Source organism: Sphaerodactylus townsendi, linkage group LG02 (genome assembly GCF_021028975.2).
Source record: "Sphaerodactylus townsendi isolate TG3544 linkage group LG02, MPM_Stown_v2.3, whole genome shotgun sequence".
NCBI lineage: Eukaryota > Metazoa > Chordata > Lepidosauria > Squamata > Sphaerodactylidae > Sphaerodactylus > Sphaerodactylus townsendi.
Genome location: NC_059426.1, coordinates 105,763,361 through 105,780,920, shown reverse-complemented (window position 1 = coordinate 105,780,920; position 17,560 = coordinate 105,763,361). Strand labels below are relative to the sequence as shown.

Genomic DNA, 17,560 nt, shown 5'->3' with positions numbered 1-17,560 from the left:
TGCAGCCCAACAGAAAAGAGCATCTGTACGCAGCCTAAAACAGCAAACACTTCTCATAGCAGAAACATTTCATTTCAGTCAGCACTTCCCACTCTGAAGTGCATCCCAGACAGATTCTGCGGCCACATTCAGACTGCTGTTTTTGTATTTCTGGAAGCTGACAACTTTTATAGCATTATAATTTTCACTTACTAAGTGTTATTTCTGGAGGTAATTCAATGATCTTTCTTCCTCAATTAGCTGAGTAACATCTGCTGTTTATTACACCTAAATCAACTGGCCAGGTTCACCAGTTCTTCAGAGCTGATGCTGGTGGGTATTCACTTGAGAAAGTCCATCCCTTGCAGCAAAAGTAGGCATTATGGTGGCCATTCGTCTGACCCATGATTGCCAAAACCATTTTAGAAAAGAATTTGCCCGTTTAAAAATTCTGCAAAGATCCATTCCTGATCAGGCCTGCGGCACATCAGGACCAAAAGGTCTTGTTATTCTCTCCTTGCACTTTTTCACATGTCAAAACAGACCTCTATGGCAATCTTGGCATTAGAAAAAGTAGGGTGGGGAAGAGAGAGAGAGAAGATTGCTTGGTCCCATTGTGCCTTGGACCAAATCAGGAACAGGCCCTTGTGGCATTTTAAATGAAATGGCCAAACTTAAAATGGCGTTGCTAGCCATGGATTGGACCTGTGGCCCTCCTAATGTCTCCTTGGGTCCTCAGACTCTAGAAACATGTTGTGGAACATATTGGTATTAATCATGATAAAGTTGTGAGGAACTAAAAATCACTATTTTTACTTAGTAACAGCCATAAATTTCCACTCAATTGAAAGAAAGGAGATGAGAGGAAGATCACCCCTTAGCTGCATCTGCCAAACTAGGCCATGTGTTTTAAATGAGCACTTGAGATAATTTCACTCAGTATTTTTACATAATTTGATAATTCAATTTCAGGCTCATATTTTCGTGTCATATTTCTATACTCCTTTTTGTATGAACTAATTAGACACATCCACAATTTCAATATCACTTCTCACCTGCCATACTTTACCACTGAACAGGCAAGCCCAACTAATTTTGCAAATATTCCAGATGGTTTCTTGGGATAGCTTTTTTCTGGTAGCGTATTAGGATTGCTGCCTTTTCAGGTTTTTTTTTACAAGAAAAACAGTGCCTTGTCTCTGATCTGTTAGGCTGCATATAAGATATTTATGAACAGACCAGTTCTACTAATAAAATGCTTGTGAGGGGAGTACCCGTGTTCAGTACAGGAAACCACTTCTGCCCTATAAAAGCCTGAGGTGGCTAATTGCCTTGAAATATCCCTTGATGAGCTTTTGCTTCTGTTATGTGACTCTTGTGTGAGCCTCCTTGAATAAAAGGTTTATTTAAACAATTAATAAGTGATGTCATTTAGAAGTTGCTGTTCCAAGTAGAATATTGTAGGAAGTGTGTGTGAGAGATCACAGCCATTGTTTCAACTATACCAGATCCCTTGTAGATGGTAGTAAATAAATATACAGATAATTTTGAAAATATGTTCAAAGGTAGTAAGTTGAACAGTGGGTTAAAATGCTCTCCAGGAGGAAACATTTCTTTCTGCACAAAACAAATGAAACCTCTTGAAAAAGAACAATTTTTGCTTTTTGTTTGTTTGGATAGTATGGAAAAATACAGTGCTGCTAGCAAAAACGGGTCCTTCCCCCCACCATTTTCTGCTGCTTCAGAGATCCTCTGTGCTCCCCACCATTTGCTAAAGGGTTTCCTAGGGCTGTTTCCTCTGCTTGTATCATAGCTGGCTGCTATTTCAGCTTATAATGTACATGAATAAATTTTGTTTCCCCTGCCAATGGTGTGCACGGGTCGTTTTTCCCCCCCCCCCCCCCCCAATGACATGTCTTTGAATTCTCATATCATGTCTTTGTAAGACACATCACTGAAAACAAAAAAAGGAAAAAACTACATGAGCATGTCATCGGTAGGGGAAACTTATTCATGGACTTTACAAGCTGAATAGTGGCTGGCTATGATGCAAGCAAAGGAAACAGCCTGGGGAGACCTTTCAGCAAATGCTGGGTGGAACAGAGGATTCCTCAACCAGTAGATGATGGCGGGCGCCAACTGTGGAGAAACCCAAAGTGAGAACTTTAAACCTGGCAGGAAAAACTTTTCCTGATCTTTACACAGCAAGCAGAAAACATCTTCAACCTGTCTTGGGGAAAAAAAGATTGCTAATTTAGCATTTTCAAAAAAAACCAGGTTGAGCAGAAATAAAATGTCCTGAGGACGTTATTGGGAAAAAGCTGTGCAAACTTCCTCGTCAAAACATTTCTTTTAATGATCTCAAGACATTTTATTTGTGTTATGCAGAAAATACCTAAATAGTTGAACACTGGAAAAACCAGAGAGGAAAAGGGCACTTTGCTTTTAATATTCTGAGGTGGTCTGTGCAAAACACCTTGCTGGTAGCAAAATGGAAACAGATGTTACACTTTAGATGAGCTGAGAGTTGAAAGTGTACATGTTGAAAGGTTGGCAAAAGGAGTTCCATTTGCAAATCCTATTATTTGTAATAATTTCTGACAGGATTTGTATTTCCAACTCTTTTACTCCCCTTCCAACACATCACTGTGAAAGCTCATTTCATATTCTCAAACGCTTTTCTCAATACCCAGGTTGTTTATATATCCCTCAGTCATATGTGTGCGGGTTTTTAAAAATCCTGATCTCAACTTTAAAGGAAAGGAAAAATTCTATCCTCTTAGATCCACAGTGCAATTGTTTGAAAAGGAAGCAATTTTTTCTAGTATAAAACAGGCGGAATTAGATTTAAAATTTAAAAAAATACTTGGCATTGTTAAGCCTATCAGTAGGGACAGCTGCCATTGTTGTGGGGAAAAGAAACAAATTAGTGTTGGTTATTTTCAGTTCAGAGGCAGTACTGTACTACATAAGAAAAAATAGTTGTAGTGATATTGGACTGGATTCAAAGATTGCCTTCTGCTGAATGCAGAGGCTTCCTCTAACTGGGGGAGCTTTCTCTGAGAAAGGCTCTTCACAGTGGGAGAGAATCCTTGGATCCAGTCAACCTGGTAATAATATCGGCAGGTATCTACATCCTGCCCCAACTGGATGTGATCAAGAAACAGAACCCAGGACAGTGCTGTGCAGATAGAAGCAACCCTGATCTTCAGTGGCTGTGAAAACAGTTTAATACCAATTGCCGTGGAGATCCCAAATGTAGCCCTTTATTTTTCCTGTATACATAGATTTCCTACAAGAGTGTATTGAAAAGTAAAATTCTGGGTATGGGAAGAGCGAAACCTGCTCTCCATTTCTGACTTTGGGTGGCCCATTCAAATTCTCTCTCTGTGCAACTCATCTATAATAACTAGTACTATTAATGCTTAGTGCACCAGATAATAGAGCCAAGTACAAATAGGGAATATTTTTCCAGTCTTTGGTTACCCCCAGATTTGTATAAAAATCCAAAAAAAGAAAAGAAATTAAAATATTTAAAATAAAAGACTGAGTTCACACAATGCTACATTGTAAGACCTTGGTCACCATTTTGAAAGAGGCTGACAGGCAAGGAATAGGCAGCTGCATGGGGGGGGGGGGGGGGGGAGCATGATCTGCTGCCACATCTTAAGTTCTAGAGGCCAAGGTGGATGCACTTTTCACAGGAGAGGATACCAGGGGAGGGGAGAACATTTTCTTGAGGTTTATTTTGTTGTATTTTACAAAGTATGTGTTTTAAATTTCTGTAAGCAAATGTTTGACTAAGTGATGACCTGAAACTTCAAAAAATAAATCTAGCACATGAATGAATTTATCTCAAATGTACAATGTGCATCCTGTTATTCTGTGTTAAGAAGGCAAACATTCCAGACTTTTACTCAGATTCATATCCATTTGTTCTTAATGTCATAGCTTTCAGGTTCTTTGCTGTGGCTGCTGTTAAATGAAATTAAAGTCAGCAAGAAAATCCTAAGTTTCCTAAGTTCAGAATACTTTTTGCCCATGTATTTTGTGTGAGGTATAATGGATCTCCATTCTCTCCACAGGCCATTCATGCTGCTGCCCCCGCTTATGGAATGGATGCGTGTTGCTATAACCTATGCTGAGCACCGACGCAGTTTCACCGTGGACAGCGATGACATCCGGCAGACAGCCAGGCTGCTTTTACCAGGGCTGGACTGTGAACCCCGACAGCTCAAGTATGTGGGGGGCAGGGGAGGCTTGCAATATTCAAACAAAGATCCAGACAATTAAGGACACTACCTCAGTGACTGAAGTACCACAAGGCATTCTTAGGAAGACTGTAGACTTTGTTTAATGTTATGTGAGTGACTGAGCGAATTATGAAAGAATACTGACTTGTACATAGATTCAGTAATGTATCGACAGAAAATGGAGCCCAGGACAAGAACTGAGTTCTCTCTCTCTCTCTCTCTCTCTCTCTCTCTCTCTCTCTCTCTCTCTCTCTCTCTCTCTCTCTCTCTCTCTCTCACACACACACACACACACACACACACACACCATGGGGGGCCACCCTCCCCCACCTTCTCCCATTTTATTCCGTGTGGTGTGAGGCCATCCTCAGGCCTGCTGGTTCACCTGGGGCTGCCAGGCTCTTATGGCTCATGCCTGAGCCACCCGCTGAGGGGCCGTTCGCGCTAAGCTGTGTACCACGGCTGCAGGCTTCCTGCCCTCCCTGGTCTCGCTTGCTCGCTGCCTCCACTCACAGCTTTCCTTCCGGCTCAGGGTAGGTTGCCAGGTAGGTGGGGTGGCTGGGCGAGTCCGAGGCAGGGGTTGCCCCTGGACTCTGACATGGGGGTGAGGAGGAGAGGTGTGGGGAGTGATTTTCTGCCCTCCACATGATTAAATGGCCCCGCCTGGGGACATTTGACCCCATATGTTCCCCTGGGTGGTACGCCCCTGCATAGATTTGGTGCCTATTTCAGAAGCATTCCTGGAAAAGAATATTCTGATGTGTGTGCTAAATCCTCACCTTAGGATCATCTTGTGTATTTAAAGACCACTTCAATCATGAACTTCCAGGTGCCTTCACAAAAAGCCCTTCTTGTAGAAAATAGCATTCAGTCTTTGTATCAATCATCATACATGCTATTTTACATGTGTCTCTGTGAGTCTTTGGCAGTTTGAACATGCACTGGGAGGTCATAAAGGATCCTGGCATCCTAGAACAAGTACAGCATGTATGCATCCATGACTTACCTAGGGGGCCATGAGGGGGCTCAAACCCCAGGCGTCATTCACCTGCGTCACATGGGGGTGCATTTGACCACCTGCCCCACCCTCCCCTTCACCAGGTTAGGAAGGCAGCCTAAGGCTTGCTTGCCTGTCTGCCTGCCCGCTTGCTCACCCTCTGCCTTGTTTGCCTGCCCGCTTGCTCACTCTCTTGCCCAACATGAAGGAAGCCAAGGCACACTGCTTTGTGATCAAGGCTGGCTGAACTCAGCACCAGATTGCTGTGCCCCAACTCCAAGCTCATCCTGGCCCAGCCCCACAGAAAATTCATCCCATCCCTCAGCACTTATCTCCTGGCAGCAGTGCAGGCAGTGACAGTGCACTGCCCAGAGGAATCTCCCTGCTGCCCAGCACAGGGCGAGTGCCCACTTCACACATGTCGGCCATTTGCTGCTGGGGAAATGAAACAGGCAACCAGGGCAAGCAGCATGTGCTGGGCACTTGGCGGGGGCACACCCTCTGTTCAGTTCTGCCCTCTGGGGTCCCCCCTGGTGAGGCAGCATGCCCACCTTGGTAGCCACCTCTCCATGGCAAAGCTGCCAGCAGAGTGAGTCACGCATGATGGTGGTTCTGGTGAGCTGACGCAGGGAGGCTAAGGCTGCCTGCCCACCTGCTCACTCGCCCACTGCCTTGATTGCCCACCTTCTTGCTCACTCTCCCACCCACCCACGGAGATAGGGGCACAATTTGGGGGGGGGGGTGCAATTTCAGTAATTGCCCTGGACACCATTTTCTGCCAGTATGCTACTGGTATGCATGTATCAAAAACTGTATATCTGTTATTATCACATATGCTCATTAGGCACATGTTGGCTTGACAGTGTTACTACTTCTAAATATACATGATGGAAGGGATTTAACTAACAACTTTCTGTCAAAAATTGGTGTTCATATATGGCTTTGGATGAGTCATTTAAACCTCCTTTAGTGTGTTGTTTTGTAAATCTATTAAAAGGTTTAGTATTCATGAAAAGAAACGGGCAGGTGTTGCGAAGATTAATTATGCCTTTTATTGAACTTTGAGATTGTGAAATGAAATTACACGGTGAAATGTTAACATTCCCTCTTCTTCATGTTTCACATCTTAAATTAATAGTTCAAAAATCACTGCAAGACTTTTTCTTCCAAGTTACCAATGTAATTAATCTCCCTTTCAATGTTAATCTCTTAAAGACCTTGTGCTACTTTTTATTAAGTAAATTCTCCTGACTTTTTATAAAAAGTTCAGAATAAAAGCAACTTCTGGGGGACTCCAGAGCTCTCTTCCTCCTAGTGTTTTGGTGTCCCTCAGATCTCATGTATCATTACAAATGTCCTCAGGGAGACAGTCAATAACAAAAGTGAAAAGTAGGAGAATATACAACAAATAAAGACAACAAATACCCATCTGCATAGGACCATGGGATTTGGGGTGATTGTAACAGACATCCTTTTCTAGAAACCTGCTTATTAATTTCACTTAAAGGACCCAATTAGCACGCACACAGTCCTGTATAAAATTAATGGGTAGCTCATGCATACTTTGCACATTGTAATGGAAAAGATACAGCAAAAATGAAACTGCTCATCACATGGTTAGGTGCTTGGCGCTCCCTTATGTAAAAAATTCCTTACATATAGAACACCAGCACACCAGAGAGAAAGGTTTTAGCTCAGCTCACTCTCTACCGTGCTAGATTTATATACGCTGGATTTTTTTTTAACATGAACAGGTATTAAAAATGTGATTCCACTCACCAACAAGTAGTCCAAAGTGGTACAATCCATTCTATATCCCCTTGTTTCTGGCAATTAATCACTAGCTGTTCTATGTATAGATCAAGCATCAGATATTATGATAGATTGTAGGAAGTGAGATGAAATTATACCAATTCCATGTCTCTTATAACATTTTATTATTCTCTTAGTAAAGTGGAAAATCAAGACATATGGTAAGGAAAGACTGGAACTAATACAACAGTACTACACTCTTAAAAATGCAGCTGTATCTTTTTGGTTATGTCCTTAACAGGCCTGAGTGCTGTTTCAGTTCCTTCCGGAGAATGGATGCTAAGGCAGCCACTGAAAAATTCCAGCAAGACCTGGGGTTTCGAATGTTGAACTGTGGAAGGACAGATTTGATCCATCAGGCTATAGAAGTGTTAGGTCCTGAAGGGGTTAACACAATGGATGATCAGGTATGTAGAGGACTTTGAAAAATTCATTTCATTTTCCTGAGCAAATTAACTACCATAGAGGCAGATGGTTCAGACAAATGCAGAGGCGAACTGGGGGTAAATGGCACCCGGAGACAAATTGTCTCCGGAGGCTCCCCAGGCTCTGCCCCCTCACTGCTGCTGGGTGCCCTCGACCCTGCCCATGTTGATGACACATGGGCAGGGGTGAGGGCACTGGAAGACAATGAGGCAGCAGGACTTCCTGCTCCAAGTGCCCTCGACCCCACCCATGTTGCCATGGACATGGGCAAGGTCTAGGATACCCCACTATCCCCCCCCTCCCCTCTGCCGGCTGGGCTCCCAGCCAGCAGTCCCTCCTGACCTCCCCTTCAGGCAGGCCAGAAGAGACTGCAATCCCTGGTTTTAGACACCTGCTTTTACAAGCACTGAGGCCGGGGGTGGGGCTTGGGGAGCAGGAAGGGGTGGAACTTCCTGCTTCCCAAGCCCCATTCCTGGCCTCAGTGCTTATAAAAGCAGGTCTTGGAGTCTGGGGATTTCAGCCTGTTCTGGCCTGCCCAGAGGGGAGGTCAGGAGGGACTGCCGGCTGCCGGCTGGGAGTTCAGTTGGCGGAGGGGGAGCAAGGGGGGCACCCTAGACCTTGCCCATGTCTATGGCAACATGGGTGAGGTTGAGGGCGCTCAGAGCCAATGAGGCAGCAGGAAGTCCTGCTGCCTCATTGTTTTTGCGCGCCATTGACCCTGCCGATGTGTCATTGACATGGGGGGTTGGGGTGCTCGGAGACAACGAGGCAGCAGGACTTCCTGGTCATGTGGGCGCTGATTTTGTGCCCCCCTCCATGTGACTAGAACAGTGGTGCCCGGGGACAAGGGGTACCTCTTGTCCCTAGGTAGATATGCCACTAGACAGATGGTTCAGACAGAGCTAAAGAAAATGGCAGTGTTCAATATCATTCTGAAGGTTCCAGTGCTTGAATGGATCCAAGCAAACACCTGCCCATGCTGGCCAATGATGCAAGTGATCCGGGAATCACAGAATGTTTTGAGTTGTGTCTCAAGGAGGTAGGTGGCCAAGCATTGAAACCTCTGTGTATATTTATTGCAGCAAGAAAATTATTTTTTCATTCATTGAAGTCCAACTTTAATCAGTATCAACGTGTGGTAGTTTTCCAAGTATTCAGGAATAATTGCACTAATGCTGCAAGAACTGTCTGCAGGCTTCTGTTCTTTAGGCTGTTTGTAGATCAGTCTTCACGTTCATAAAATCAAAAGACTGCTGATGGTGGCGGGGGGGGGGGGGGCATTCATCCCACACCTGGGTGTTGTGTGAATGCTTGATAGTTCCAGGGTGTAATTGGGACAAATCATTTTTCACATGGATTTTGCTTCTCTCCTTTGAGTTGCAGACAATTCCCGAGACTCACATAATATTTCTGGCCATGTTATTGAGAACCAGCCAACTATGTGTGACTCTAGAGAGACATGAATGAAATTCAAGAAGCATAATTTTATTCTAAAAAGTAGCTATGGGGACATAGAAATGGAACAAAGGTGTAGTGCTGGGGGAGTGGGGAGTTAACACTCCTCTCTTCCTCCTACCCTGAGTGGTTGATTTCCTTAATGAAAAATGCTCTCGTCAGTCTATTTTATGTTCCAGTAAGGGAAAGATTATAAAAGTCTTTCTGGCTTTTGACCAGATGTGAGGTTGAACACTACTAGCTGCACTGTTTCTCCTGATTTTGTCCTTCCAAGTTCTTTTTTCTTGCAATGAAAAGGTTCCCAAGAACATCTGCTGTTTAACATTTCAGGGTCATGTGCTGAATAAGCTTCTAATAATTGAGTTATCCCTGGTTTATCTAATCTTTATCAATGATGTTCCACTTTTTCATTTCAGTGTCCTGAAATATAGGGGAAATGTGTGAGGACATGCACATAAGGGTCAAATAAAAATTTTGGTAATGATCCAACTGTTACACAAACTGTACCTGGTACAACCTTTCTTAAGTGTGCCTGAAGCAATATATGCTTCTTTTGTGACCTGTAACCCTGTGTATAGATGGGTCAAATCTGGCATTGTATTTTCAGAAATAGAAAGGGGCAATAATACACTTTTATTTAAAATAATGGGGGCAGAGTAAAGAAAAACAGAGCAATAGAGCCAATTCAAAACTAAGTAGTTGGTCCAGAAGAAAATAATATACACATCCCGAGGAAGCTGGTATCCAATGTAGTCCTGTGTAAAGATGCTTCAGAGAATACATTTTCCATCATTGGGTGGAAGGTGTTTGTGTGTGGAGGGGGGGGTGTTACCCTAGTGTCTGTTTCCCCTTGTTCAATACCTCCAAACTGTAAAATTCCAAAGGTGGGATCCTCTTGGGTGGCTTATCTCCAGAAGGGTGCCTTCTGGACAAAACAACCAAAGCTAGGTCCTGTGACTTCAATGAGAGACTGGCTGGATTAGGCACAAAGTACATAGTACAAAGAGAAAGTGTGTAAATTGATATGTGCGCATATAATTTTCTTGCATATTCAGCTATTGTATGGGGTTTGTTATTTGACTGGATTTTTATTTGTAACTGGCTTGCTATGACTTTCATTTTTAAAGGGTATGACTCCACTTATGTATGCCTGTGCTGCTGGAGATGAAGCCATGGTTCAGATGCTAATTGATGCTGGAGCAAATCTAGATATACCTGTAAGTAAAGACTAACTTTGTTCAGACTTCACACTAGCAAGAGCCCTTAATAAATATTCCTCAGAAACACCATATGTCTCTTTGTTTGGATCATGTCTATGATTGGACAGAGATAGGATGAGCTGTCTCTCTTATAAAATAATTTTATAGGTTCTGCAGACATAAAGCCTAAATCACCTTCAGGGCCTGCTGCAGATGAGATAATGATTAACGCTGGCATGATAATGTGGAGATTGAAGTACTAAATGTTTCCTCTCTGAAAGAGCAACATCTAAAGGAAACTAGTAGATGCATTAGAGAAGCCCAAGGGAATGAATATACTGATTGGTGTTGGCAGTGCTTTCTGAGTTGTGTCAGTCTGACACTCCCAGGGGTTGTAATTTACTAAGGAAGTGCCACTCAGAGACATATATATATGCAGTGTGAAGAAAAGGCAAATTTCAATGGCTAATATCTTTCAATATTTCCAGGTTCCAGGTGGTTCTTCCCGATACCCATCAGTTTACCCTGACAGTCGGCACTGGACTGCTCTCACCTTTGCTGTGTTACATGGACATATCTCTGTGGTTCAGGTAAAAAAAAGAGAGAGAAGGCATTTAACAAGGAGAAAAGAAATCATATGTCTCTAACGTGAGAAGAAAACTGACGGATTGGCCATGTAGGCTCAGAGGCTATTTCAGTCCCATGACCAGGCCTGAAATCAGACTGGAATCATTCACTGAAGTTGCCCAGTCATCATTCAGGCCCTTTCCGCACATGCAGGATAAGGCACTTTCAATCCACTTTGTTTGTAAGTGGATTTGGCTATTCTACACAGCTGCAACGTGCATTGAAAGTGGATTGAAAGTGCGTTATTCTGCATGTGCGGAATGGGCCTGAATGATGACTGGGCAACTTCAGAGCCCTTTGGGGATGGGGCGGTATAAAAGTTCAAACAATAAATAAATAAATAAATGTGCGGAAGGGGCCTCAGTCAGTTGCCTTGGTCAAGAATAGTGTATTTGAAACTGGACAGTAGTTAATAAACTCTCCTGGGTAAAGAGTAGGTTTATTTAGAAGTAGGTGCACCACTGCCTGGTTCAAGGCAGAAAAAACTACCCCCTCTTTCGGAGAGGCATTTACTGTCTCACAGTCCACAAGCCCCCCCCCCCCCCCACCAGCCCCCAAGAAGGACAAGGATCATACGAACAGATGGAAGATCTCAAACTTCCATGAATTCTTTCCACATCTTTAGACTGGAAAAGCTTAAATATATCCTGTGCAACTGGACAAATTGGCACCCTGAGACCTTCCACTGGTAATTTTCACTAGTAATGTAGAGTCCAAATTGTAATGGATGCAAGAGATTTTTATTCACAGATCGTTTTACAAAATGATTGCAGCAGGCTGCAGAGCAGTCCACCTCCTCCTGTAGGCTACCACCCAACAGACTCCTGACCACCCAGAGAAGTTTCACAGGTCACACTGTCTGGATGCAGTGATGGCAGAGAAATATTGTTTCTTTTCTGATATCATTGCTATGGAGTAGGATTCAGAATGAGATCTACCCTGTATCTTGTCATGATTCATCCTGAGTCTTTCTCCACTGTCTATATTGTCACTCTAGCCATCTCCCTTGTTTTTTCATCATCCACAATTCCTCAATAAACCAAGAGGCTTCCCAATCTCTTAGCCCTGAGAGAGGGTGCTTAGAATCTATGAATCAATCAATCAATCAATCAATCAATCAATCAATCAATCTATCTATCTATCTATCTATCTATCTATCTATCTATCTATCTATCAATCAATCATATTAAGAGCTTGCCTTGGTCATTGAGACTTTAGGTGGATTACACAAGCAGTTATCTGAACAGAGCTGAAACAAACCCAAAGCTTTAATATGATACTTTAAATGATGCAGATATTACATAGTAGGATCATACACACAACAGTCCCTATCCCTTTACTGGAACATCTTCTGAATCATTTTTAAAGAATATAACCCTATTAACTGTGTAAAGAAGTATTTCACCAGGAAAGCAGGAGCATCCCTGACCTGATCAGGCAGGCCATTCCATAGGATGGGGGCCATAACAGAGAATGCACATGTACAGGCAGTTATTGATTTTGCTTATGTGCAGGGAGGTACATGCAGATGTTCCTGCTCAGATATTCCCACAGGTGTGAGGGACCATGGCTATGAAGCTCTTTGTATATGAGCTTGGTAACTAATGGGTAGCCAGTAGAGTGACTGCAGAAGGACAAATATGCATACCTCACCTAGCTCCTGATAATAACTGAGCTGCAGCATTCTACACCAACTAGAGTCTCTGGGGGATACTGTGTAGAGTGCCATGGTAATCTCGTTTTGATGTTCATATGTCATGGTTCTGATGGCCAAGTGAAAGTAGGCTGTCATCTTCTGAGCTAAATTAAGTTGGTAGAAAGTGTGTGTGAGGTGTTGCAGCTACATTAGCTTGTTTTTTCCAGCAGTAATGTTGGATCCAGTATAACTGCTAAGTTCTGTCATCAATAGTTAACTAAACCCTATTAAAGGTAGGAAGCACATTGTTCTTCAAGATCTTTGCCTTCCCAACCAACACTATTTCTGTTTTGTCAAGATTTCACTTCAAGTTGTTCAGTCTCATCCATTGACCCACAATGGGCAGACAATGATTCAGGATCTCTACTGCATCTCCAGGAGATTAGGATAAGGAGATATGAAACTGAGTGTTGTCAGCACACTGATGACAGCCAACCACAAAACTACAATCTGGCTTATGTACAGATTTAACAGAAGAGGATAAGACTGTGTTCTCTGAAACCCCACACTGATAACTGGTCTTTTGACAGCAATCCTTTGAGTCTGATCCATGAAGAATGATTTAAATGAGTCCAGAGCGCTTCTCCTGATATTTCTGTCTCCAAATGCTTTAACAAGATTGCAGAGCCTGCATGAGTGCAGTAGGAGCAAAAAGAGACAGAGCTCACCAGTTAAGGCCACAGGGCTGCCTATGTCTCATAGCTAAGCTTGAAGCCAGATTTAAAGGGTCCAGAGTAGAAGAACTGTCCAAGAACACCTGCAGTTGGTCAGCTACTGTTCTCTCAGTTGCTTTACCCAGAAGGAGTAGGATTGATATTAGTGAATATCTCTAATCTAATATTTTGTAAGCCAACTTTAGTGAAAGCATGTTAGGTATTCTTTTTAACAAAGAAGTCATGTTCCAGGGCTCATGCTGTTCTGGTTCTTTCCCTATTATGTCAGAATTGACCTTCACAGTCACTTGGGCTCATTCCGCATGGGCCAAAAACAGTGGTGGGAAAACAGTGTGAAAATGGTATAAACCCTTTTATACTGCTTTAAACCCATTTACACTGTTTTCACACCGTTTTCACACCACTGTTTTTGGCCCATGCGGAATGAGCCTTACTGTCAGGTAATCTCAAAGCAAAAACCAGGTGATATCTTCTTTAGGATCAACCAAACAATCACAGAACAGTTTGCAAGTTTTGAATTTTTCAGAACTCTTCATCAGGTGAGATGTTTGTAGAGAGGGAGGAAGAAAAAAAAGAGAGATGTCTTAGAACATCTTAAGACCTTGTCTAGTAATCTTCTTGTGTGAAAATTTGAACATGTGTGCAGATTTAAAATGGTATTGGTGTCAGATTGCACTTAGTCTTCTAGGAAGAAAAAGCAAAGATTCCCCACTAAAAATACCCCTCCCCCAAAAGCAAATAATTGATTAAATATCATACCACACAGAACACCCAGATGCCTCACAAGGCTGAGATCTGAGGATGAATGTGGTATTTCTTGTATTAATAGTTATGGAGATTAATTTCAGTTAGTGTACAAGATTATCTTTTCTCTTCCCAGAATAATAAATAAGTGTTTACAGTGTTATCCTAAGGATGCTTAGTTGGAAGTAAGTTTATACAGGACTGCTGTCTCAGTCGCAATAGATAATGAAATATGATACATTTATGTCAGTTTTCATATTCCTTTTTTATCTTTTTCAAGATAATGAAGAAGCATGAACTGGTTACTTGGTGAACCAGTTTCTGTAAGCTCAGTAAATATAGAATGATGTGTCTACATATTCAACCCCCCCCCCAAAAAATAATGATTGCACATTATTGAAATGGTTTTTATCTATACAAAACCTGAGTAAGCTGCTGCTGAATTCCCCAAATACATCATGCCGTCTTACTCAGGCAATGTTCTTAGATGATACTCTCTGTTGTGGTCAAAGGTTATATAGAATTAGGACTCATTGTTTCAGTCTAGGCTCTTGAAATACAACAATCTTTCCCCTTTACATAGAATTAGGACTCATTGTTTCAGTCTAGGCTCTTGAAATACAACAATCTTTCCCCTTTAGTATCAACAGGAAGTCAAAGAATAACAGCAACTTATCAGTGTGGGGTGAAGAAATAAGCTGCTTCTGTTCACATAAGAAGCAAGCAATTGTAGATTGTGTGCATTCAATATTGCATTATACAAATATGCAAAGCCCCATGCAAATTATATTCTTCCTTCAAAGGCTTGGCCTCTTGCCAGTGCACTCTTTAGAACGGAAAGGTTAGGCACGCTTAATTTACATTTGAGATAATAAATACATTTTGCCCCAGAGACACAGCTGAGAATTCTGTCAACACAACCCCTTAAAAGGAATTGAATCTTGATCTCTCTAAGTGATATTTATGCTAACTGCAATTAATGTTTACTCACTCTCTGTCATTCAGACATAAACATTTAATATTTGAGAACTACAGTCTCCGCACATGTCCAGCAACATATGGGAATTAATCACACAATCAATTCTGATGTTAAACCACTGTATAGTAGGCAGATCTGTGGACATACAACCTCAGAGTCCAGCAATTGCACAAGGTAGCATGATGAACAATCAATTAGAAGTACAAAGCAAAACATTCCTTTTAAAGAGAGTGTACTTCGTTTTCCACCCAAATTATTGCATGCTTCAAGATATACCTGGGGAAAGCTGCAATAAATGTGTGCCCATGACACCCCTAATTCTGAGTGATACTTGCCTCTGTCCTTCTCCCAGGATGGGAGCAATTAGGTGTATTGTATCTGTATTTTAGTGGCTTGGAAATATGTTTCAGAGTAGAAGCATAGGATTGGAGCCTGCCTAGATTTCCACAAGATTTGCCAGTCCCCCACCTCCTACGGAAGCCCAAAATGCCCCACAATGTTACTTCTGGGAGACAGGGCACCACCATGAATACCTTAGGTAGAGAATCAGCTATCTCCCTCAGAAAAGCAAATCAAGAAAAATTGCCTCCCCTCAAACCTCCAGAAATCTAGATGGGACCAGGCCATAAGTTCCATTATTATTAATCTATTTTCTATACTCTGTGACATCAATCTGCAGAGTTTCATGACCAACCAATAACACCAGATTTCTGCTCCAAAGGAGCTTTGATCCCAATTCAATAGTGAAGGGAAGCTAAGGGAGAGAGAGTTGGGGAAGACAGCAAAATGCACATACTGGTTACAGTTGGAGGTGGTGGTAAGGGTGTTAAGTGAAAAGCATCACCAGAAAGTTGGCTTTGGAGGAGGAATTTGAGAGAAAAAAGAACTGTTGCAGAAAAAATGTTTCAGATGTGGTAGTAAACAGGGCAGACAAAAGAAAAAAAGTTAAAAATGGGAGGGGTTTTTGCTATGAATCTGACATCACCAGAACAGATCAGTTCTTGTCTGTTGCTCCATTATGGCCAAATATCCCAGGCTGAGCAAGGGAAACATCTTGGTTTGGCCAAGAAGTTCTCATGGTTCCAAATCCTAAAGCAGGTTTGTCCCATGATATTTCCCTCATCCCGGCATGTTCAAAAATCACCAATTTGGCAGTTCTTTTCAAAAATCCCTTGGTGAACCCTCTACCATGCAAACACCACGGGAGCAGAACCAGTTTATTTTTCCCACCCAGCTGCCTGATCTCCCTGCCTCGCCACCCGCTGCCCTGATCTCCCTACCTCACGTCATGTCAGTTTTCAATTCTGCTGAGCCGCCAACTGTTGCAGCCTGCCCTTCCCAAAACGTTTCCCCAAGCACGTTTTCTGCTCATGACATCAACCAGGTGCCTTGGCGCCTGGGTTAATCAGGAGTAGAATCCCAAAATGTCCCCATTTCCTTTTCTGTACATGTACTGGTTGCTCAGAGCTCATAGCTAGGGAAATGTGCACTTTGTGCCGAATGTTAGTGGGCATGTCACCGAGGGAGGGGGGTGTCTCTCATTTTCCACAAAAATATGAGAATGTGAGTGGGAATGTGATGTGATGCTGTGCCCCATTGTTTTTTTTCTGCCTCTTGCCATGTTGATGCTTGCGCCAGGCTCTATCCAGAACTGGAAAAAGGAGGGGGCTGCACAAAAACAACAGCCAATCAGAATGTGGGACACTGGGGTTGTTTGCCCATGCTTGCAGTGTAAATGCAGAAGACCTGGGCTCGTGCAAAACAAACTGGAGTATTTCCTCCCGGTCTTCACTTGATTCCTTCACAGAAACAGGCAGCCATGCGAAGGGAGAAACCGAGATAAAATAGACCCAGATTGTAAGAAACCAATTGTAACCTGGCATAATTGTGCCATGCAGAAACGGCCTTTGATGTGTTTGTTGTTGCTGTTATTTTTGCAGTTGCTGCTGGATGCAGGAGCCCACGTTGAGGGCTCTGCTGTGAACAATGGAGAGGACAACTACACTGAGACCCCACTTCAACTGGCTTCGGCAGCAGGCAAGACTGAACAAGCATTACATTTTCACTCCCCAGAAACTGTAAAAAGACAGGAATTTCTTTGGCAGCAGAGAGCAGGCCCCGTGTGTTACAGTTCATTGCCTCTGTGTGCAGCCTGATTTCAAGGTGTCAGAGCACACCGAGTGGGAAAGAACAGCTGTCAAATATGTCTGTTTTTTCCCCATTATCTTTTCACAAAGAAAACAAACATATCCTGGATGGACCCTAATACAGTGGACTGGCTATTATAGGCCCCAAACTGTGAGCCATGGGCCAAGAGCACTTTGTCCCTTGCCCTTTGATTCATACCTCTGTTCATACCCAGGCTTAAATATCTGCAAGAAGGGAAAAAAACCAAATTTGAACTGCCTGTGCAGCCTACCCTGGTTATTTAAGATAATGTCTGTCATAGATGTATGCGAAACTTCCTGATTTCTGTGATTCTTTTATCCTGTATTGAGAGGAAGGGATTATGGAAATCAGGTGTATCAGCATACAGAAATATGTATCTAGAGCCTATGTTGCCTTGTACATGCAGTGGATGCTCATAAACTCCCTGTTATACTAACAGAGTATAACATAGGGACTTTATGAGCATCCACTGCATGTACAGAACATCCACTCTGTTACTTTCCCCTCAGCTCTTTCAACCTGCCAAAAATCCCTCTTCCTCCACATTAGC

General features: G+C 42.7%; 1 protein-coding gene across 1 annotated transcript in view; it reads left to right on the top strand.

Moving 5' to 3' along the window:
• Window positions 1-17,560, top strand: part of ABTB2 (ankyrin repeat and BTB domain containing 2) — a 213,728-nt gene that overhangs the window by 175,843 nt on the left and 20,325 nt on the right. Inside the window, exons 4-8 of the mRNA XM_048484315.1 lie at window positions 4,065-4,217; window positions 7,283-7,448; window positions 10,050-10,139; window positions 10,610-10,711; window positions 16,782-16,878. Of these exons, the coding sequence (XP_048340272.1) occupies window positions 4,065-4,217; window positions 7,283-7,448; window positions 10,050-10,139; window positions 10,610-10,711; window positions 16,782-16,878 (608 nt within the window). The remainder of the gene's footprint in view (window positions 1-4,064; window positions 4,218-7,282; window positions 7,449-10,049; window positions 10,140-10,609; window positions 10,712-16,781; window positions 16,879-17,560) is intronic.